A 23,205-nucleotide genomic window follows, 5' to 3' on the forward strand; every position below is an offset into this window, starting at 1 on the left:
TTTGAAGAGGCAAGAACTCAAGTCACAGAGTTGTGCATGCTGGGAACCAAAGCCCTGTTTTCTGGAAGAACAGCAAGTGCTTTTAACTGCTAAGATGTCTCTAGCTTCCAGTATGGCATTCTTCACAGGTTATAATGTAAACGTGTGTCTTCTGTCAGCCCTGTGGTCTCACGTGAGCCTTGTACTGTGTTGCAGGTCAAGCAGGTAGAGTGCAGTGGAAGCCTCTGGTGCTGCCGTCATGCCGTTCCCATTTGGCAAGTCTCACAAATCTCCGGCAGATATTGTGAAGAACTTGAAGGAGAGCATGGCTGTTTTGGAAAAGCAGGACATTTCTGACAAAAAGGCAGAAAAGGTATGCATCTGGACATCCTTTAATTCCTTCATTAAGGACCAAATAGACAACTTTTAAAAACTGATAAATTCCCATTTGGATGTAGTTGTTTTGTTTTGTTTTTGTTCTGCATTTTTAAATAAGGTCTCATTCCGTAGGTCAGGGTGTTATGGAATGTGGGAGTCTTCTGAGAACTGAGAAGGGATTGCAGGTGTGAGCCACAGTGCCCAGAGTTCATTATTCCACTCTTGAAGTGCTAGTTACCTGGTTCCTGAAAGCAGTGTTTCCACTAGCCCAGGCCTGGGCATTACTCACCGCCTGACATGTGTGCTAGGCAAGTGCTCGGCCAGATTATAGATTACTTTGTTTTGTTTTGTTTTTTGCTTTCCTCTCAACCCATAGCATCTCCATCTACTTAATCACTACAATCTAAAGCCTGGCTAGGATCTCAACTGGGCCTCACCCAGTTTTCTCAGAAGAATCCTATGTCTTTTGCTTCCTAAAGGGCTGTGAATAAAGGCTGTGAGTTCCACTTCTTGATGACAGTCCTTGTAATCTACCTCATGTATCTTAGCAGTTGTTCCAGCCTTCATGAAGTCAGATAATCAAATAGACTGTAATGCCTTTTCTTGTTTTTCCATGGACTGGTATTCCCCGCATCCATTTCCACTAAAGCTTTATTCATCTTTCAAAATAATTACCTATATTTCCTTTTCTTAGAAAGTATCTCAGGTGGCTAAGTGGGTAAGAGCTCTTCCTAAGGTCCAGAGTTCAAATCCCAGCAACCACATGGTGGCTCATAACCATCCGTAACAAGATCTGACGCCCTCTTCTGGAGTGTCTGAAGATAGCTACAGCGTACTCACATATAATAAATAAATCTTAAAAAAAAAAAAAAAAAGAAAGTATCTCAGGGTCTTCCTTCTTCCATCCTACTTGTGCCCACTAAAACACACCTCCGCTGTTTGGGCACCTGCCTTAAAATGACAACTGCCACCATCTTGATTTTGCTCTCTTGTATTTTGTTCCCCTTGCTAGACTGAGAGCTGGGAGCACTATATCTCATTAACTGTCCCCTTCTGCTCTCTAGGATGCCTTATGTTAATAGCCTGAATATGAGTGAGTTGTGGCATTGAATCTTCCATCTTATCTTTAGTTAAGAGATTATTTTCTTTCAAGGGATGAAAGATAGGTTACTTAGCTACTTAGTTTGTTTGTTTTTTTTTTTTTTTAATCAACAATAAGACTTTAAAGTTTATCTTTGTTTTTAGCTAGAATATAATCATTGTTTGATTTAAGATTCTTCCTCTCAAGTGTTATGCCACAGTATCTTGTGGATGCCTTCAGGTGAATTTGTAGAACATGGGACTGGCTTTTGTGACTGGTTCTTCCTATTCTGAATGGTTCCAATGTGGATTAGCACTTGTTACATCCACATCTGTCCACCCACAATTGGCTGTAACCCCAGCTCCAGAGCTTTGATGCCCTCTTCTGGACTTCATGGGTACCTACACTCAGCCAGGCACACACCCACACACATGCACACATAAGTAAAAATAACACAAATTCTGAACAGTCCCAGAGCCCTTGGCTGTGAACCATCATTTCTGTTGTGCTTTCCTGTTGCTTTGCCAGTGTCTTTCGGTATATGGCTGACTGACCCTTTTGTTTTCTCATTTTATCTTATATTTCCAATGCCCTTTGAACCAGGAAACTAAACTGATGTAAAGTTTGTGTCTGTGTCTGTGTCTGTCTGTGTGTCTGTCTGTCTAAGACAACTGGATAAGGTAAGTCCTAGTTTGTATACAAAATGTAATACTGTCCCAATTTATGAAAGTGGTTCATAAAATGTAAAAATAGGGAAGCCTAGTTGCAGACAATGGAAACAGGTTTTCTCAGGGAATTAGAGGAGGCAGTCAGCAGAACCCCAGCAACACCTGCAGTTCACAGGGCCAGAGGGTCCACATGCACACCCTGGCCTCCCTCTCACCAGCAGTGAGAGACACAGGGTCTGGCATCAGATGGAAGAAACTATAGCTTTCAAGAAGCAGAACTGACACCTATGGCTGGCACATGAGCTGGCCCCCTGATCTAAGAAGGCAGTGTGAAGAACAGACCCCATAGAGGAGTGATTCATACCATAGGAATTGCCTCAGTGGCTGCTTCTTCATCCTGAATTGTTGATCATTGAAAGTTGTGTGTCTCTTAAGATGGTGATTCGTCTTTTGCTTGTGCCTAAAGATAACAGTCTACTCCTTAAATTCATTCTGTTCATCAAACTGTGTCTGTGCTAGTTATGCTAGGGATTGAGTCGGGGCTTTGCAAATGCTAGGCAAGTAACTACCACTGAGCTACACTACAGCAGTCTCATCAGACTTACTCCATTTTCGGCACTAGGAATATCAGACAAGGTCTCTTCTTCAAGATAGGGTCTGTGTTTCTCTGACCTGGAATGTATTCTGTAGACCAGGCTGGCCTCAAACTTAAATGGCCCCTTTCCTCTGCCTCCCGAGTACTGGGATTAAAGGTGTTCACCACCACCTGGCAGTTTTAAGTTTTTGTTCACAGGACCCCTTTATACTCTCATAACATAAAGACCTAAAAACAAAAAACAAAACAAAACAAAAAACCCTTCATGTATGTGAAGTATTGATATTATCCCATTAAAAATTAAAATCAAGAAAGCTTTAAATAATCATTCAAAAGCAATATACATATTCTGGTTTAACAATAACAGATTTTTATGGAAAATAACCATAGCATCCCAAATGAAAAATTCAGAGAGAAGAGTAGCAGTTTTTAAAACACTTTACTGTGCTGACAGAAGGCATTGGATCTGCACACCTGTGCTGCTGGTAAAGAGAGGGCTAGGGCTAGAGAGATGCCTTAGCACTTGCTGCTCTTGAAGAGGTCCTGGGATCCCTTTCCAGGACCCACATGGCATCTCAGAACGGTCTGTAATTGCAGTTCCTGAAAACCTGACACGCTCTCCAGATCTCTGTTGTGCACTCCTGCATACATATGGTGCTGCACCCCTGCATACATATGGTGCTGCACCCCTGCATACATATGGTGCTGCACNCCTGCATACATATGGTGCTGCACCCCTGCATACATATGGTGCTGCACNCCTGCATACATATGGTGCTGCACTCCTGCATACATATGGCGCATATAAACTCGTGCACATATAGATTTTTTCCAAAGAGAGAAAGCTATTTTAATAGCATTTGAGATAATTTTGAAAATTGATACCATATAAGAATTTGATAATTGGCAGTTATGCAGTTTTTATTTTAACAGTCATATCTGTAAGGAACCAAACACACTTCCCATCTTTTATACCAAATTGTGTACTAAAAGAACAAAATTTAATAACATTAATGACTTTCTTACCGCTTTCTCATAGGTATTCCTTTCTTCTCTTTCTCTACCTTCTCTCTTAGCCTAGACTGAGAATTGTGATTCTCTACCCTCAAACTCCCTGAGTACTGAGATTATAGGTAGGTGTCATTGTGCACAGGTCTTCCGAGCATCCTTAGGTGAAACCCGCAGGTTTTTTTAAACCAAATATCTGGTCAGACTGGGTTAATAACTGCTACTGTAGTTTGTTGGCACTGCCTTACGTTGTGCTGGAGTATTAGCCCTTTTAGTATAAATAGCAGTGCAGTGAGCACAAGGCAAATGATGTCTTATCAATGATGTAAAAACCTCAGTCGGGAAGAACCCAAGAGCCCACACTTTACAATGTACTGTGATAGAATTATGACAGGGAAGGGACTGGCTTGAGAGGTGGAGAATATCCTAATTCCTGTAACGCTACAGAGAAAACTTAAGGAGGCTTGATGGAGGGAGTAGAAGAAAGTGCTGGGCTCTGTACCATCTGCTTGACTGAAGGAACGGGGTTTGTTTTAGTCCACGAGCTGTTTTGCTCTTAGAGTACAGTTGGAATGTCAGGGTCATTTTTGGTGGTAGCACTAGGGGGAAGGCAACTACTGGCATTCAGTTAGTAAAGCCCAGGATGCTAAAAATAGAACAGCAACAAAGAAGAAATTACCCAGCAACAACGTCATTAGTGAGGAGGCTGAGAACTCCCACTCTAAGCCAGCATCACACAAGCGTGGAGTATAAAACATGGAAATCTCTGAAAAATAAATTTCATTTCAAGGTGATAGGCCGCTCTGAAGAATTACATGTAAAATGACTTATTGTGAAGCAGATTAAGAATAGAGGAGAAGGGCTGGTGAGATGGCTCAGTGGGTAAGAGCACCTACCCGACTGCTCTTCCGAAGGTCCGGAGTTCAAATCCCAGCAACCACATGGTGGCTCATAACCATCCGTAACAAGATCTGACGCCCTCTTCTGGAGTGTCTGAAGACAGCTACAGCGTACTTACATATAATAAATCTTTAAAAAAAAAAAAAAAAAAAAGAATAGAGAAAACACCTGGGATTTGTGACTGATTTGTCAATATCTAAAAGGAAATGACAATTAGTGCACATGGTGAAGGAGAACTGAGACCTAAAATATAACTACTGCAAATAAAAATGGGTTAACAAAAGCAGGCTAATAATAAATGGTTACAAAATGCACAAGTGCTGGCATGGTGACAGACAGCTTTAATCCCTGCACTTGGGAGGCAGAGGCAGAAAGATCTAACTAGTCTAACCAGCCTGGTCTAACTAGTGAGTTTCAGGGCAGTCAGATCTACAGAGACAGACGTTGTCTCAAACAAATAAACAAAAGGCACATCCAGCCTTCTGTGACTGTCGGCTGTATCAGTGTCATCTGTCTGTCTCATCCACTCTAATACAAGTATAGACTAGTCAGGACTACTTAAGCCTTTGCATCTGCCTCTTCCGTTTCTGCAGGATCTTCACCCTAGCTCCCTCTGTGGTTCACATAAGATCTTTTTTCAAGTCTTGGCTCAAATGCCACCTTTTCACTCAGTTTGCTATTTAAGATGAAGCCCTGCTGTTCTACATTCCGCCTCTTATCTTGCTCTCTTTTCTTGTGCAATATATGTAATTGTTTCTTCTTCACTGGATTATAAGCCTTTCAAAGACACACCTCAGTAATAACTTGTATTTTTTGAAGATGGAATAGAGAGCAGAGTTAATGTGAACTGCTGCTACCTTGCTGTCATGCAGCACTAATGACTGCTGAGTGTGAAAAAATGTCCACATTGAGTATATATCTAACAGTAAGGAGCTGTAACCAAGTGACAGCTTAGACTGACTGAAGATGACCAAGAGCCATATTTCTCTTTCAATCCTGCCACCCAGAGCTCTATAACTCACTCCCCAGTTATATGTCTGTCTTGATGACTGCACTGTTGCTGTGACAAAACACCATAAGTACGCCAGCTTATAAAGGAGAGCGTTCAGGCTTGTGGTTCTAGAGGGTTCAAGTCTTTAGTGATGGAGTGAAAGCTTGGCAGTGGATGGCTGATGCAGAGAAGACTCAAAATGGCATGAGTGTTTTAAACCTTAAAGACCACCCCCAGTGACATACATCCTCCAGCCAGGTCACACATTCCAATGCTTCCCAAACATTTCCACTAAATAGAGACCAAGTTTTCAGATATACCAGCCTGTGGGGGTCATTCTCATTCATACAGTGACAGTGACTGGATAGTCAGAAAACATTTTCATGATTAGATAATCATGTAGAGTGATATGCCTAATAATAGCGAGTTTAATCACAGGATTCCTGAAATCTACAAAGTAGAGCCCTCAACTCTGAATTTACATTGTGGTTAATTTATCTGAGGGAAATCAAAGCTATAACTAGCAGTTTGATTAACAAGGAGAATAAAAAACTGTGGGTGAATGAATTTAGTCACCAAAGAAAAATCAGTTAACACAGAGCTTTAGAGTGTGTAATTACAGACCATATTTACTATGCCAGAGCAACTGGGGCTGCTAAGAGTATGAGATGGTATAGCCACTTCAGGAGACAGGCAAGTTCCTAAAGAACTGAATTCAGTCAGCCTTGATATAACCATGACACTCCTAAGTATATAACCAAGAAACCATGAAATGTATATTCATAAAAGACTGGTCTAAGTGTTTGTAGAAGTTTCATGTGAAATAGCCCAAGTCAGGAAATGGGCAAATGCGTGAATAAATCATTTTGGCCGCATTAACAGTAAAAGGTTGAACTATACATAACAGTCAAATCTCAAAATACTTAATGTTGCTAAAAGTAGCCAGTGTACATGATTTATGCTTTATACAAAACTCTAGAAAATGTAATCAATCTATAGTTGCAGAATTCAGGCTGGTGGTTGCTTTGAAATAGAAATAGAGAAGAAATCGAGAAATGCAGAAGGGTACATAAGGAGCTATGGTAATGATGCCTCTCTTCACTGTCTTGACCAGTGTATGCGCATCAGCATAACAGACTGGACGCAAACTGTACTTAGTGTGTTGTACATCAGCTATAACTCAGGAGAGAGTAAGAAGAGGTGCTTGTTGCTTGCATCCGCGGAGGCAGATGTATTTTAGGAACCACATATACGTGAGGGCATATGTGTGCCCCAAGAATAAATAATGTAATGAAGCACCCAAAGAGAATATTGAGGACAGGTTGCAGTAACAAGTGTATTATTTAAATTCTATTCCATGTGGGCAAGTCCTTGCTTGAGGTTGTGGAATGATAACTGTCACAAGGAGTAATTAAGCTGACGTGGCAGTTCAAAACTACTGTAAGTACAAAAAAGTTCATTGAACCAGGAGTTAGATTTGAGCAGAGTATCTCTTAAGAATACAGTCTCAGTGTAGTTCCTAAGCAAGATATTTTAAGGAACCATTTATAAAGCAAGGGTTAAACCTGCTTCACATGTAACAGGTGATAGACTTCAGATCTATGGGTGGAAGTCCAGTAGAGAATCTTAATCTTGTCTTCATATTAGGTGACATAAAGTTCCCAGAAGCTTCTCATCTCTGGGGTATTGGCATGGACTTGGTGACCACTTGGTTAAGTGCTGTAGGAGGACTTCTAACTGTACTGTTGGCACATCTTACACCACCATCCTTCTGCAAGGTGCTTCCCAGAGAGACCTCTGTTACCATTCTCAAGTGAGGAAAACTACTTCCTAAGCAACTCATTATATGAGAATGGAATTCACAATTAGCTATGCCAAGCCATAGTAAAAGTGCATTCCCTCATTTGCAGCTTCCTAGAATTTTTACTTGTGTTCCATGGTGCATAGTTACTGTGTTGAGGTTGTGTAGTATACACATAGGTCAATCCCTTTTTAACTTTGCCACAGCCTTTTAATTTTTATTTATTCATTTTACAAAACCCTTTTCTTTATTAAAAAGGGGGGGGGGAGAAATAAAAGGCCTTATTTTCAGGTAAGTGGCAGACAGGAGTAGGGTGAAACTTACTCTACCACTAACAGCCTAACAGCTGTGCCACAGTAACTGTTTTCACATTCACCAGCCATGTACAGAAGATAGAGCTGCCGTCCTCAGCTTATGCTCAGTCCTCTTCACCAGCATGGATGCTAGTGTTCTGGGAGAAGTATAGGTATTTAAGTGCCAGCATATATAAGAGGGGGAATAGCATGGCCACTTAAAAGTGACTTGTAGTTAGAGAAATGTTTGACACTAGGAATTATTAACAGGTTTTTCTTAGTTCACATTCTTTTAGTTGAGAATAGTCAGGCACTTTCTATAATGAAGAGGTTGGGGAAGATGGGCTTATAAAAAGCATTCAACACAGGAGTTAATCTATTAATGGAGTCTATTCATCAAATATTTACCACAACTATATCTATTCTTTTTTGTTTTTTTTTTTAATTTTGTCTTTACGTGAGAGTAGGCACATGCTGTGGTACGCCCGAGACTAGAGAACAAGCCTCAGCCGTCCTTTTGCAGTGTGGTTTGCTGCTCGGGGGTTCAGGCCTGCGCACAAGCTTCCCTCCTGATGAGCATCTTACTAATCTCAGTTTACTTTAGATTCCATTCTACAGTTTTGTCTTGTCTTCATATCTTTCTCAGTTTACTTTAGATTCCATTCTACAGTTTTGTCTTGTCTTCATATCTTTCTGTTTACTTTAGATTACTCAGTTTACTTTAGATTCCATTCTACAGTTTTGTCTTGTCTTCATATCTTTCTGATTAGAAACTTTGATTCTTCTTCCATTTTTAGACAGTCTTACTCTGTGGGTCTAGCTAGCTGTCATGGAACTTGCTCTTTAGAAAAGGCTGGTCCTGAACATAGACCTACCTGCCTCTGCCTCCTGAGGCCTGGGACTAAAGGTACTCACCCCTACACTCTCCTCTGTTCCACTGTAAATATTTGTTTTGAAACTGCTAATTCATAAGAAACCCTTTCCCTGCTTTTATCAGTGGGCGGTGGCCTTATTCTGTCTTCCCTCTGTCTGCTGGATGCAGGTGGAGCACTAGCTCCGTGCCAGTTGACCACGGGGTAGCCTGAGCCACAGCAGCACAGATGCGTGTTACAAGGATGTCTGGTTTAAGGCAGAGAGGTGTTCTGGTTTGGGAAGGTCCTGAAATAGACCAGTTGCACCAGGGTTTTAGTTTCCTGAGTTACTTCATAGACCCATGCACCCTCAGGTATGTTACCCAGGCTGGCCTTGAACTCCTTACCTTTTGCCTCAGACTCCTAACTTATATTTAAGGGGAAAATCTCACAGCTTGGGTGCTACTAGGGGAGGTTATACTGGACACAACCATAAAGGCTAAAGAACATCCCTAAGTCCTCCTCTGGGTAGGAAAGAGGTTTTATTCTAATACTGTTGCCAGTGATACACACATTAGATATGAAATTTGAGATGCTAAGGCTGTCTACATTGACCTAATAGTGTAAATATTTTAAAAAATAATCCCTAAAAGCTAAGTAAAGTTCTCATTCAGTTTTATGTGGATGCTAGGGAACTTTCATACTAACATGCCCAGACTCTGTTCATCACAGGCACTTCTAAGCCCTGGTGCATGCAGCTACTTCATAGGTCACTTCTCAGAAGTCTAAGGAAATAACTAAGACCTTAACCACAGTCTTTTCCTCTTGTCACAGAGTAAGAAATGAGGAACATAGGACTTCATTTTCCAGTCAAATGAGTAGCTTGTCACAAGGGATACTCTTGACTAAGTATTTATAAACAGTTGGCTGCTGTTAATAAAGCAGTCGGCCTATGAAACCCAATATGAGGCTCCCTGGCCACGCAGGAGCAGCATCTGTGTCTCAGAACACCATGTCCAGCTGATGAGCACTCAAAGAGTGTTCTGCCAACTAACAAAATCATGAGGTTACTCTATGTATAAATTGCTGTCAGACCCTGGAGTGTAGAAAATGAGAGGCAGATGAGAAGGGTCAGCCTGCATGGCTGGCAGCTGAAGAAGGCCTAGCTGCTGCAGCTGGAGCCCACCTGTAAGGGAAGGGGCAGAGTGTGAACACTCAGGCTTCACCTGGAGCAGAGATGAGGCTATTCAGAGATGCAAGATAAAGTATTCTTCACTAATGATACATATATATCTGTCCACCTTACATTTTGTAGTTGAGCTCCATTTAGGACTCCATAGAAAAAAAACTGCACCAAAAAACTTCTGTTGGTATGCCTGTGGCTTCTTGCCGATTGGCAGAGTGATGTCAGCTTACACAGACTCAGGTAGTTTTACTAAGACAGACTCACATACTGAAGCAAGACCCATGGAGGACACATGACATTTGGAGGAAGTATGAATAGGACTCAACAGACTGTGAGAGGGGCTTGTTTATAGAACTAACTTTACAACACGTCTTGGTTTCTCGCCTTTGCTAATCTTCACTTTATTGAGAGAGGCACGACAGAGGACTTCTGGTGTCCCTAAGAGTCCTGTTCGGCTGAGGCCTGGCTGCTTCTGCTAGGTTATGCCACTGCTGCTTCTATCCTGACTAAACTAGACTACTGGCGTTTGCAAGTGGATTGGGCGGCTGCTGCTGCTGCTGCTGCTGCTGACCTGTGAACTAAACTGCTGATTTCCTGAGAATGCAAGAACCATTTCTAAATAGCTCCACCTCCCCTGTATCCTAATAACCTTTCTTTCCCATTACCTCTGGTGAGTGGTGGGCTAGAAGAGAGGTTAAAAGCATTTTAAAACCATCATTAGTAGTTAGTCTTTAAAAAAAAAATTAAAACACATGCAGTGTGTGTGTGAGTATGTGCAAGAAAGAGACTTCTCACTAGTTTGCTTGCTTGGTTGAAAATGGTTCAAGTTAATAGGGATCAGAAATCACACATGTAGTTGAAAGAGTTAAAAGACTCTGCCTTTGATCCCAAGTGCATAAATGAATAATCAAACAATAAATAGATAAAAAAGCCTTAAATTGACAGAACATTCATACAAGTCTGAAATAGAGTGAATGAAAAGTAAAGAAGCAAACAGTACCCAGTTTAGTGTGGAATGTTCTTTTAGAGCAGTGGTTCTCAACCTTCCTAGTGTTGTGACCCTTTAATGCAGTCCTCATGGATTGATGACTCCACCAACCATAAAATTATTTTCATTGCTTCTTCATAACTAATTTTGCTACTGTTACAAATTGTAATATAAATATCTGATACTGCATGATATCTGATATATGACCCCTTTGAAAGGGTTTCTGTACCCCCAATGGGATCACAACCACCAGTTAAGAACCACTGTTTTAGTCTATGTAGTTACAGGAATTAGGCTGTAAGTTGAGCAAAAGGCACACTTAACCTTTGAACTTAATAGTTTCCCATACAAAGTAATATACAGTGTGGGTGTGCTGTGACTCAAGATTTCCAACACAGCCAGCATGGAACAAACTATTCTTTTCAGTTAGTCAAGCACTAGGTACAGAACTGGTTTTCCTTGGTGTTAGCTTTGGGAGACGTCTGCACTATGACCATATGCACACCAGGATCCAAGTTTAGAGTACTTGGCCCTTAAGTAAAATGACAACCTTATTGAATTAGTCAGCCAGTTCACTTCTTTGCTCACACTGTACCCTGGCAAGCAGGCACTGCTGGAGTTGTTGCTTCCATTCCACTGAATTGCAGTTCCTTTCTCTTCACACACACTCCCACTCCTGACGTAGGTGATTTTTTTTTTTTCTTTGCTCATCATAAAGTCAAGTTGGTTTTTTCCAGGTAGAATATTTGATTCTTAATTCTAGTAGCCACCATCTTTCCTTTATCAATAACTGAAATATTAGCTCAGTTATCTTGTGTTGTCTGCGTGGTAAACCAGCAGTGCTGGGAGTCTGAATTTGGTGGCTTCTTTCTAGAAGTAAACCAGATGAGTTGTTCCTACATATTCCTGTACCTCCCCCAAACTGTTTTGCATAATCTAATCTGCTTTTGGGCTCTTTTAAGCACTTCCTTTTGCCTTCTCAGTGGGGTCTTACAGGGTTGCTCTGCCCTCAAGGCCCTGTATCTACTCCAGGCTCTCAGTGTAGCAGAAAGGACCAGTAACTGGGAAATTACAAGGAACAGAAGTATCATACTCAACTATGAGAAACAGTGTGAGGGAAAACTTAACCATAGGTGAATGTGTGACAGAATTTACCTAGGAAATTTTTGAAAAAGCTATCCAAAACTGAAGTAAGGACTGAAGAAAGAAAGGGAGAGTTGGCCATCAGGTGGGTGCAAAGGACACATAAGCATAGGAAACCACATATGTAAGGCCTCTGAGGAAAGATATGTGTGTCCATACATCGTGGGTAAGTAGTGCAGGTCTAGGTTAGACAGTAGGACCAGACTAGGGGTCATGTTAAGAAAGATTTTGCACCACTCTAAGAGATATAAGTAATCATTAGAGCATTTTAAACAGAATCTCTTCATCATTTGTGTTTTGGAAAAGAATGTACAAGTCCGACAGGAATGTAAGGAAGTCAATAGGCTAGGAGTTACAGGACTTGGGTTTTGGTGGCAATGGCAGAGGAGACAGACAGCAGATGGCTGGATCTGGGAGAGTGGAGACAACTTAGCCATTGCTGGCTCAAAAGGAAGAAGAGCCAATGATGACCCCTGAGTTTCTGGGGGGCAACTGTACTGCTACCTGATCTGTATCTAAGAACAAGGAAGAATGCCAGGCAGTGGGCAACAGCGTGAGTTCTCTTTTAGATGCATTGGGTTTGAGGTAGGTACCATACCATAAGACATCTAAATACAGACATTTTGTGTAGACTGCTGAAAGACAAAGCCTGGGAGAACTGAAGATAGGCATCTGTGAGGCATCTGCCTTTAGGAGTTAATTAAAGCAGTGGGCATGGATGAGATCACTTAAAGAGAAGCTGCAGGAAAACAAGAGGCAGGAAGGAAAGCCTCTGATCTGGCCTGGTGGGATACTTGACATTTAAAGGTTTAGTTAAGGAGGACCAACTGAAAACGAGACCAAGAAGCACCTAGAGAGGTGGAAAAGGTAAAAAAAACTAGGACAGGGTGGGTGCAGTGAGCAACAAGTACAAACGCTACGGGCGCCCAGGCACAAGGAAGACAGGTAATTGTCGTTAATGGCAGGTAAGTCACTGTCAGCTAGCCAAAAGCAATAAAGGGTGAGGTGCGGGAGCTGTGTGAGAATGGGAAGGAGATGTGGATTGGGTAAACATAAGGAAGTATTCAAGAGACTTAGTTATAGTGTAGCAGAGAGGAATTTGTGATGTCTAGAAAGAGCATATTTGGTTCTGTTAGGGGAGCCTTGATCATACATAAAACTGAAAATGGGCTGAGTTGGGAATGGCTATATGAGAAGAAGAGATAATAAAGTACATGGTTCGCAGGAGGGCATCAGAACCCCAAAGCAAGTAAGCAGTGAGAGGTAGATGCATCTAATTCCATTGTCATTGCCTCCCCACCCTTACTGTGAAAGAGCCTGGCTTTCAGCTCAGAAGTATAATAATAGCTTTCTATTTTATCCCTTCCTCTCTTGCGTCTTTTAAAGACAGCTTTATTGAATGTACATATCACGCAGTTCCCCATTTAAAGTGTGTAATTCCATGTCCGTTAGTTTCTGCATGGATATATGTGACTGTAACTGCAGTCAGCTCTAGAGCATTTCATCACCTCACAGTGAAGCCTTGCCCTTTAACTGCCCCTCCTTTCAGCACCTGTTGCTGTCAGAAGAAAACATGAGGTTTAATCTGAATTCAAAGCTGAAAATCATAAAAATTTCAAAATTAATAAATTAAAATTTTCTAAGATTGTTCAAACTTGAGTTTAACCAGAAAAGCAAAGGAGGGTCCAGGAGATTTGCCATTTAGTATCATGGGCATAGCCACCAGGTAGCACACTTAGAAACCCTGTGCAGTCAGTGTCAAATGGTTTTTCTTGTCAGTGAGAATCACTTGGAATAAAGGAACTGAAAAGGCAGTGCATATAAATAGATTATGATAGAATCTATCCCGCTTCTATTCTGTCTTGGTCCAGAAAAATTACATTTGGGGCACCTTATTGCATATGAGATTTTGGACTACTGAGAAATCTAAGCCTTATAGACCATAAAGTGTATACTGGACCAGAAAAGGTAAGCTCTGCTGCACACAGAGGCCTAAGGATTTATAGGATTGAGAGGGGACAATTTGTAATCACTGAGGATCAAGCCTTACAAATCAGAATAGGTTTGATTTTTTTTTTTTTTAAGTCAGAGTATATAGCCCTAACTGACCTGAAGCTTCCTGTGTAGACTAAGTTATCCTGGAACTCAAAAGAGATCTGTCTCCTTCTGCCAGGATTAAAGGCATACACCATTATACCTGGTCAAATGGTCTAATAAAAAAATATACTAAATTAACTTGTTTGGTGTTTTTTTTTATAGTCAGAAAATATGAAATGTCATTTTATTTTATCAAGATACTAAACAAAAATCTTTACAAATGATTTGCAAACCCAAGTAGCCATACCCAAGATTATTAGATCAAAACCAGGTGGTGGTGGCGCACGCACTTGGAAGGCAGAGGCAGGCAGATCTCTGAGAGTTCATGACCAGCCTGGTCTACAGAGTGAGTTCCAGAACAGCCAGGACTACATAGACGTAGTGAAACATTGTCTGGGGATTGGGGGGCAGGAGGGGGATATTTATTAGATCATTACTGAAAAGATATGATAGGCTCATTTGTGGTTCTTTCCTGTTAGGCATTTTGGTTAGCAATTTAAGCAGGCCGCAGAAGCATAACTAGATAATGTGATTCAAATATAAGAGTAATGTGATTTACAGGATATCCTTTAGAACACAGAAATGTCTGTGCAGCCTAGGTGTTAGACTGATGGTGAAATACAATTAAATAGTGGGGAGTTAAAGCCTTCAGTGTGGTATCATGCACTCCAGTTGGCCATAGCACCCATGGAAGACCGAAGAGATCCATTCCACTTTAAACTCTTTCTGTTGATTGTCTACACTACAAAAGATGACCTCAGGCTGTGTTGGCATGTCCCATATGCAGGATCTTCTGTATCTGGAGCAGGGTTGGGCATTATCCTACCTTTCTTGGAACAGTAATTGAAAATAAAATTGAAAAGAAGTTTACTGAAGATATATTTTAAAGGAAGAAAGGTGTACTACCTCAAGCAGGAAGAGAAGTTACTGCTTGGGCCATCAGACAGTATAGGGAGGCCATAGACTCTCTAATACAGCATTACTAGAAGCAAGAAGTACTCAAGAAGTTGTGTGACCATTTGGTAAGAAGTTTTTGATGGTTGTAAAGGAATTAATGTGGGCTGTTAAATTTGTTCTGAATACTGTCATTGGCTGATGTCCTATAGCAGGTCTTCTATATTTTGGTGGGCTAGGTTTTTGTTTGCTTGTTTTCATGAGACAGCTTCACACCATGTAATAATATAAGCTGACCCTAAGTTCACTGTGTAGCGCAAGCTGGTCTTGAACTCCCTTTCAGTCCTCTTGCCTTGGATTCCCAAATGGTGGGATTACAAACATTTTGCTACCACCTTTGTCTGTGTGGAGATTTTTCTTTAAATGTTTGGTTTAAGGCTTATGTTAATAACATCTTTAACTTGTACTAGTCTGTCTTGAGGAAATCTGGTACTGCACACTACACCTTACACTATATTCCATGACCCTCCTGAGCTGCTGCTGCCATGCATTTTCTTGTACATGCAGTAATCTTAGAATATGCTATTTTTGCTTTAAAGAGCCAAATTTTCTTTAATAGTAAAGGAAATGTTTACTCATATATTCTCCTCATTTGTATCTTTTAGTTTTAATGCATCTCAAAAACTTCATGTTGTCTTATTCGGTGATTGGGGGGGGTATTTTATTTTGAAACAGGGTCTCACTAGATAGCCCCGGCTATCCTTGAACTCACTATGTAGAATTATTTTTATTTAAAAGCATTTTTATTGGATTATAAAATTCTAGGATGATATCTTAGTAGTTTGTTTTTCTTAATAGTTTTAACAGTTCCCTACTATCTTTTGACGTATATAATTTCTGTCAAGAAGTCCGTTGACATTCTTTGGTTTTCTTTGGCTGTGCTTCTCTCCCTACTGCTCCCCCCACCCCCTAACAGCTACTTTTAAGATTCTCTCTTTATCATCATATTTAAACATTTCTTTGTTCTGAATCTCTGTGTGGACTCTGTCTATATCTTCATGTGAGTACATGTGCATATGTGTATATGTGGAGCCTGTGGAGGGTATTGAAGCCCTCTGAGGCCTTCTGAGAGTTCTAGGATCTGAATTCCAGTCCTTGTAACGGCAAGTGCTCTTCACTGCCATCTTTTTATATAATCCGTTCTTATTTCTTTTCCTTTAACCTTTAAAAATGTGTGTGTGTGTGTGTGTGTGTGTGTGTGTGTGTGTGTGTGTGTGTGTGTTTTGCTTGCATGTAGTCTATTCACCAAATGCATGACTGGTGCCTGGGAGGCCAGAAGAGAGCATCATACCCCTTGTAACTGGGGTGACCAAACTGTTGAGAGCACACAAGTAGGGGCTGGAACTCACTCCTAGGTCCCCCGGAAGACTAGCCAGTGTTCTTAAGTACTGAGCCATCTCTCCAGCCATCTTATTTCTATTTCTTACACTTGAGATGTATTTGTCTTTTACTAGTATTTATTTTGGCAGGTTTTTTAAATCAAATATATAGTTTTTTGTTTAGGTTTTTGTTTTGTTTTTGAGATAGGGTCCCTCTGTGTAATCCTCACTATCCTGGAACAATGTAGAGATAAGGCTGGCCTCAAACTCACAGACATATGCCTAACTCCAATTCCCAAGTACTGGAATTGAAGGTGTGCACCTGGCAAATTCAAAGTTGTTTTCACTCAACACATTTTCAAATATTTTGTCTGCTTTTTCCTCTCTTTGGGGACTATAGCTATGTATATTACTAAAGTTACCCTAAAGCTTATAAGCATGATGTCCCCATCTGTGTCACTCCCATGTTTCATTTTTGTCTACTTGTTACTCTTCAGCAGCATTCTCTTCTGCAGTGTCTCACCTGCTGTTAACATCCACACTATCCACTTCAAGCATCAGAGTTTCTAGTTCTCAGTTTGTTGTGTCTTTGGTTCCTCTGTTTAACATCCTTGGTTTTTCTTGAATGTGATGAATACCATTGCAGTAATTTTTCATGCCCTCTTTACCCTACCAGTGCCATTTCTTTTGCTTGTTTGTGTTTCTAGTTTCCTCTCCCTCATTGCTGCCTTTTGCTGCTCCTTCTCCCCGATACTTAGTTGTTAGTCTCTCACACACCACCACCACCATCTCCATCTCCATCTCCAGCAGCAATAGCAGCAGCAGCAGCAGCAGCAGCTGCTCACATGCCTCTTCTGAAGAGCTTCCCCAAGCTTGAAGAGGAACCCACTCTTGTCATTTCTGTTTCTACTCTACATTAGCTGAGTTTCCATTGTATATTCAGAACATGTCATCCTTTCTGAGGGAGTGCATGCCACCTTCCCCCCCTTCCCCTCCCATCCTTCCTCCCTCCTGTAGAGTGTCCAGATCCTGAGGACAGAGTTGGAGCTTGCACGTAGGTCTGAAGGTGAATAATAAAAGATGGATGTTTAGCTAATACAACTGAAATATGTGTTTGTTAAAATGAATTGTTTTTCTCTTCTGCACCTTCCTCCCAAAATCAGGCTACAGAAGAAGTTTCCAAAAATTTGGTCGCCATGAAAGAAATTCTGTACGGCACCAATGAGAAGGAGCCTCAGACGGAGGCGGTAGCTCAGCTGGCTCAGGAGCTGTACAACAGTGGGCTCCTCGGTACCCTGGTGGCCGACTTACAGCTCATCGACTTTGAGGTAGGAAACTCGCTTCTTACTTCTCAACAACACTTCTTGTGCTCCTTTTCCATGCAGTCTATTCTTTGGAATATTTTAAGATCCCATTGACTCAGGCTCCTGAACTATGTACACACATTTCACCACATTGTATGTGAAGTTTCTTGGGTGTTCTTGATACCCTTTCATTTAGATTATATTTCATAAACTGCTGCTCTCTGAGTCAAGGAATCAGCAGTCTAAAGAAAGCCATAGAATGCTAGAAGACCCTAAAAATGTCTATGACAGCAGAGATCATGTGTTTTGTGTTTGCTTGGCACTGCTTTTAAATTTTTTTATTAGTGTAGTGTTGAAACATTTTATTCACAATTTTGAATTTCTGACTTCTGTAAAATTTATTTCTGGTAATATTGGGCCTGTACTCCTTGGTCCCACAGCTAGAGCAGAACAACAACCAAGCCATTCCTTCTTCGACTAGCTGCAGATTAGCACAGCTTGCTTTTTCTGTTAGGACCTGCTCCCTCTACCCCCAACCCCCGTGGCCTCTTTGTATGCAGTTGAATCAGGACGTTAGGTGGATAGTGAGTTCATGAAGATAATGGTCCTTGAGTCCAGCCTGAGAAGCATATATTCAAAGCACTCTATCTCCATGGTCATAGCACCTTCCTCTTTCACTGTCATGAGTATGCTTTAAGTCTCAGTGTTCATCTACCTGCGTAATTCGATATCTGTGTGGATATCTGTGTGGATTTTGGTGGAGGGAGGTATGATAAAGTTTGAAGAAGGGATAGGTACTTCAATAATTCTTAAATAAATTCTTAAACATTTTTGTCCTATTATAGAGAAGATAGAACTAGATATTTCCATATATACAACTGATTTTGTGTATTTTTAATAGTGTAACCAAACTCTGTTTTCTCTGTTAACTTGAGAGGTACATTTGGGATATCTGATCCTTCTCCATCTCCACCTATTCTCTCAACTGAACAGTGAATATAATATTCATTTGAAATTTTAGAGGCATTGATTTTTGTTTTTGTTTTTGTTTTTTAAGTGTGTGTCGTGGGACTGATTTGTAGAAATTACCATTACTGCACCTGAGCCAGCACAGGCCCCAGGATGATCTGTCCATGGACTTCAGTGCTCTCTGAGCTTTGTCAGCCTGTGACAGTGTCTATTCTGAAACATCTCTTGGGAGCCTGTTGTCTATTATTAATTTCGTAGGCAGCTTTCTGATTGTTAAGGTTCACTAGATCTGTCTGTGTTTTGTGCAGTGGTATTGTAAAGTTCTCATCTCTTAACTACTGTATTGTAATGCTTAGTGCTTTTATTATTTAATATGTATTTTAAGTCTTTCCTCTACTTGCCAAAAATTCTTTAATGTCATCACCCTGAGAGTATAATCTCTTTCCTTTCTGTTTCTGTAAAAGTGTACACTGTACTGTTCACAACAGAAATAACCACTTGTGTAAGGTTCATATCCCCATAGATTGGAAGTGTACTACCAACATCTGTTTCCCACAACCGAATCAGCGTGCTTCTAAGAGTTAGAGATGGTTGAAATTACTTGTGGATTATAATGAGATTTCACTTTGTTGATAAAATTGTATTAAAATTGCACACTATTAAATCTAAGAATTTGTCATTACAAATAGATAAAATTAGAAGTTTAATGTCTACAAATGTTGTAAAGTCAGTTATCCAGTCATAACTAATACACAGTGGCTCTTTGACTTTATATTGAGGGTGGATGGACATTTTCATACTTAGACAGGTAAATATTTTAATGATTGTATTCCTAATAGGGCAAAAAAGACGTGGCTCAAATTTTCAACAATATTCTCAGAAGACAAATTGGTACAAGAACTCCTACTGTTGAATACATCTGCACCCAACAGAATATTTTGTTCATGTTATTGAAAGGGTATGTACAATGTGATAAAGTTTATATTCTTAGTTGAAAATAAAAAGAAAAATTTGTTTGGGTGGGACAAGATAACCAGGTTGGTAAATGGGAAGATATTCTCTGTAGTTTTAGCTCACTTTTATGTAGCTCTTGAATATACTGCCCATTAAAGTCTTGGCCTGTAAGCTAGACTAACACAAAAATACCCTGTAGATGCAAGCTTAAAATTGGGTGAGTGTGAGTCCTTAAGTTAACAAATCAAATACAACTGAAGGAAAGAGCCAGTGTGGCCATACTTGTATTCTATGAGATGGAAACCATTGAAGTCCATTGAAATCCCAGCCAAGTTGAGTCCAGTGATGCCTTCTCTGCACCTCTGCTCACGGCACCTCACACAACAGTGAAAGCCTCCGGGGGGGTGGGGGGAGTATGCTGCTCACCCTCACCCAGCAGAACATGTGCTGCTAGGTCACTACATATCTTTCTGGAGTTATTCCTAGGCTAAGTAGGCATTTATGATTTGGGGTAGTTGTCCATTTCAGAAACAGAATCAAAACTTAGATCTAAATTAACAAAAGTAAGAAGACCCTCTTTCTGAGCACTGAGCCTACCTGGCTGGCAAGGTAGTTGGTCAATCTCCAGGTACTGTTGCCTGGCACCTCTTGAGATCATCCCAGTGTTGACAGTGTTTTGCTAAACTAGTGGGCAAGCATGTTTGCCCACTGCAGTGACTGTTGGTGTGAACTACCTTGCTCCCCCACACATTACCTCATTTGGTTTGTATCTATGGTTTAACACTTCCCCCAAGTTCAGACTTGTTTAGACAAAGCATGAGTCAGTGACATGTCCTGCTTCCTCCTCTCCATTCCTACCCATCCGTGTTGCTTCTTCACCTGCTGCTGTTTTATCAGTCCAGTGTCCCTGTGGAAACATGCTATGTGAGTAGTCTGAAATTTGAGTGTTCTTAGAACAGTGTGATACTGACCAGAATTTCCTTTGCTACAGAAACCAAAGGTTTATTGAAATCTAAAAATTAACACTTCCTATCATTTCATGGCACCTTTGATGTAAATAGTTTTTAGACAATGTATAAAATTAAAAACAACAACAAAAACCTTTGAAATAGGGTCTCATTGTGTAACCCTTGTTGGTCTTGAACTTAAAAAATCCACCTACCCCTAATTTTGTTTTGTTTTGTTTTTGTTTTTTTGTTTGTTTGTTTGTTTTTTGGTTTTTCAAGACAGGGTTTCTCTGTGTAACCCTGGCTGTCCTGGAACTCACTTTGTAGTCCAGGCTGGCCTCGAACTCAGAAATCCGCCTGCCTCTGCCTCCCGAGTGCTGGGATTAAAGGTGTGCCACCACGCCCGTCTCCCTAATTTTTGAGCAATAGTATTAAAAGCATGTGCTGTCACTGGAAGCTGAAATAAGGTTTTTGAGAGAGAAAGTATAAAGCTCTTGTCTGGGCTGGTCAGCAGAGTCCTCAGCCAAGGAGGTGAGAAGGAAAGGCCTGAGGGTGAAGCTTGGCTTGGGACCCGAGACAGCAAGTCTGATCTACCCAGAGCCCCACTTCAGCCATTAGACTTGCATCTTTTCTGCTTTCTGAAGCCCCTCCTCTCTCCCTGCACACAGCCCGGTTAGGCCGCTCCCCCGAGCTCCTCATGCATCTGCAGTGTATGCACTGCACAGGCTTTTCACAGCCACTACACCTCTACACACCTGGAACAGCCCAGTGCTCGGCTTCTGTATTTCCTCAATTTTAACAAAATGAGATTGTTTAAAATGGGCTTGTAAACAAGGTCTACAAACTGAATTTTATAGATAAAACTCTTGCTTTCTACTAGTCTATAATAGTTAATCCCCCCACTTAAAAAAAAAAAAAAGCTAGCTGGAAATGGTGGAGTGTGCCTTTGGATCTCCATGAGTTCAATGCCAGCTGGGGCTGCATAGCAAGTCCCTGTGTCAAATAAATAATGAATGAGTGAATATTGTTTTATTGATTCTGGTATTGCTTCTTATAATTAATTGTTTTCTTCCATAAAACAGAGCCTCTCCACAGTGATAATGTCGATATCCCAGATACAGTCTGGGGAAAGCCAGTGCCGTTCTTGTAGTGCATTGGTGCTCTTGCCCACTAACTTGAATAAGCATCGAATATATTGTTTAAGCATCATCATGAACTCAAAATTGATAGTGGATGTTATATTAGTTACTTTTCCTGCAGTAGTCCTGACAAACGCAGCCTAAGGAAGGAAGTTAACCTCTGTATTCTCAGTTGGAGGGTGGGTGAGGGGCTCAGGGTGGGGGGCCGGCAGGGTCAGGGGTGCTAGTAGTTAGTGCTCTGCTCACTGCCCTTTCTGTTTTGTACATGGTAGGTGTAGCCCATGGGATGGTGGTATAGTTGTTGAGGCGACCTTCTCTTCTCACCCTAATGAGATACTCCTTCACAGGCATGCCCAGAGGCTACCTAGTCTAGATTGTTCCTCACAGGAGTGCTGGGAAGCTTGCCTCTTAGATGATTTTCATCCTGTCAGGCTAACAGCAGTATATTAACCACCACAAATGGTTTAGTCCGTTGTAGACATGAGTTTTCTATATTTAAGTTGTCCCATCTTAGGCCATTGTGTGCTCCTTCGATTGCCTCCCTTGTTCTTTTGGCAGATCCCAAGTGGTCTGTGATGGCTTCTTTGCTTTCTGACACCTACTCATTTCATATGATTCCTGCCTGACCTGGAAGGTAGCACTCTGTAAGAAGCACTGTGAGCCACCTTTCAAGGTAGCTGTACTTGAGCTGATTAAATAGTTTAGATCACTTATGTTTTATGTTCAATGCAGTTAACTTAGTGGGTTCTAAGTACTTTGGAAGCTTTTAGGGGAGGTACTGCTGATTCTAGTGTGTATACAAGAAGTACTGGCATCAACTGGATTTAGAAACAGTAGTATTTTACTAGCTTTCTAAAATCTAATGTGATTCCCCAGTCTAGTGTTAACAGGTTGAACAGCATAACTGTTTGCCTGTATTCACTGGCTTATGGTTTAGTCATTTAGACAAGCTTGAAAAACCTGCCACACTTGTAACCCAAACTGTGTTACCCTTGTCTTGCAAGTGTCCTGTTTATTAGAGATAAGCAAAGATTAATGCTATGATCAGCTATCTGGTGAACAGACCTTTTAATCACATGAGAGTCAGTATGCATGCTGAGTACTGTGCCCTAACTGAGACAGGAATGCAGTCCTGCTCTTGTTGAGGATGTGAGGCAGGCATATGTACAACTAAAGGACAGGGGGTAGTGCTGCTAGGCAGAAAATCAAGACTGCAGGATTTCAGCAGCTAAGTGGGTTTGTAAACGGGATCCTTAAGGTTAGAGTTGCAGCGAGCTTAGAATTCAGATAGACAGAAAAAAGAAAGCATCCTGATGGGCTATCACTGGTGTAAAAGGTCCAGGAGCCAAAACGAATACCATGAGATAAGCAACAGTAAGCCGCAGAACTGGACCCTTTTATGACAGTCTAGGTGATGGCTTGTACCAGAGCAGTAAACCCAGTAAAGGAAAGGACAGTGTGCCCAGAAGTTTGTTTGGCAATAGTTTTGAACTGCTAAGCTAGAAGTGCTGGTGGTAACTTTGTTGGCTTAAGGTTAGGATGCATTTGCAGTTCTTACAGTGTGAGTGAAGGTGGCAGTGGGAATAGAGGAAAGGAAATAGAGCTGAGAGAGAGACTTGAAGAGTAAAAGGCCCAGTGATTTCTTTTTTTTTTTTTTTTT

General features: G+C 41.0%; 1 protein-coding gene across 1 annotated transcript in view; it reads left to right on the forward strand.

Moving 5' to 3' along the window:
* Cab39 (calcium binding protein 39) overlaps positions 1-23,205 on the forward strand; it is a 58,709-nt gene that overhangs the window by 23,982 nt on the left and 11,522 nt on the right. The window contains exons 2-4 of the mRNA XM_021198293.2: positions 196-352; positions 17,396-17,560; positions 19,345-19,463. Of these exons, the coding sequence (XP_021053952.1) occupies positions 239-352; positions 17,396-17,560; positions 19,345-19,463 (398 nt within the window). The 5' untranslated portion in view covers positions 196-238. The remainder of the gene's footprint in view (positions 1-195; positions 353-17,395; positions 17,561-19,344; positions 19,464-23,205) is intronic.

The sequence above is a fragment of the Mus pahari genome, chromosome 5 (genome assembly GCF_900095145.1).
Source record: "Mus pahari chromosome 5, PAHARI_EIJ_v1.1, whole genome shotgun sequence".
Lineage (NCBI taxonomy): Eukaryota > Metazoa > Chordata > Mammalia > Rodentia > Muridae > Mus > Mus pahari.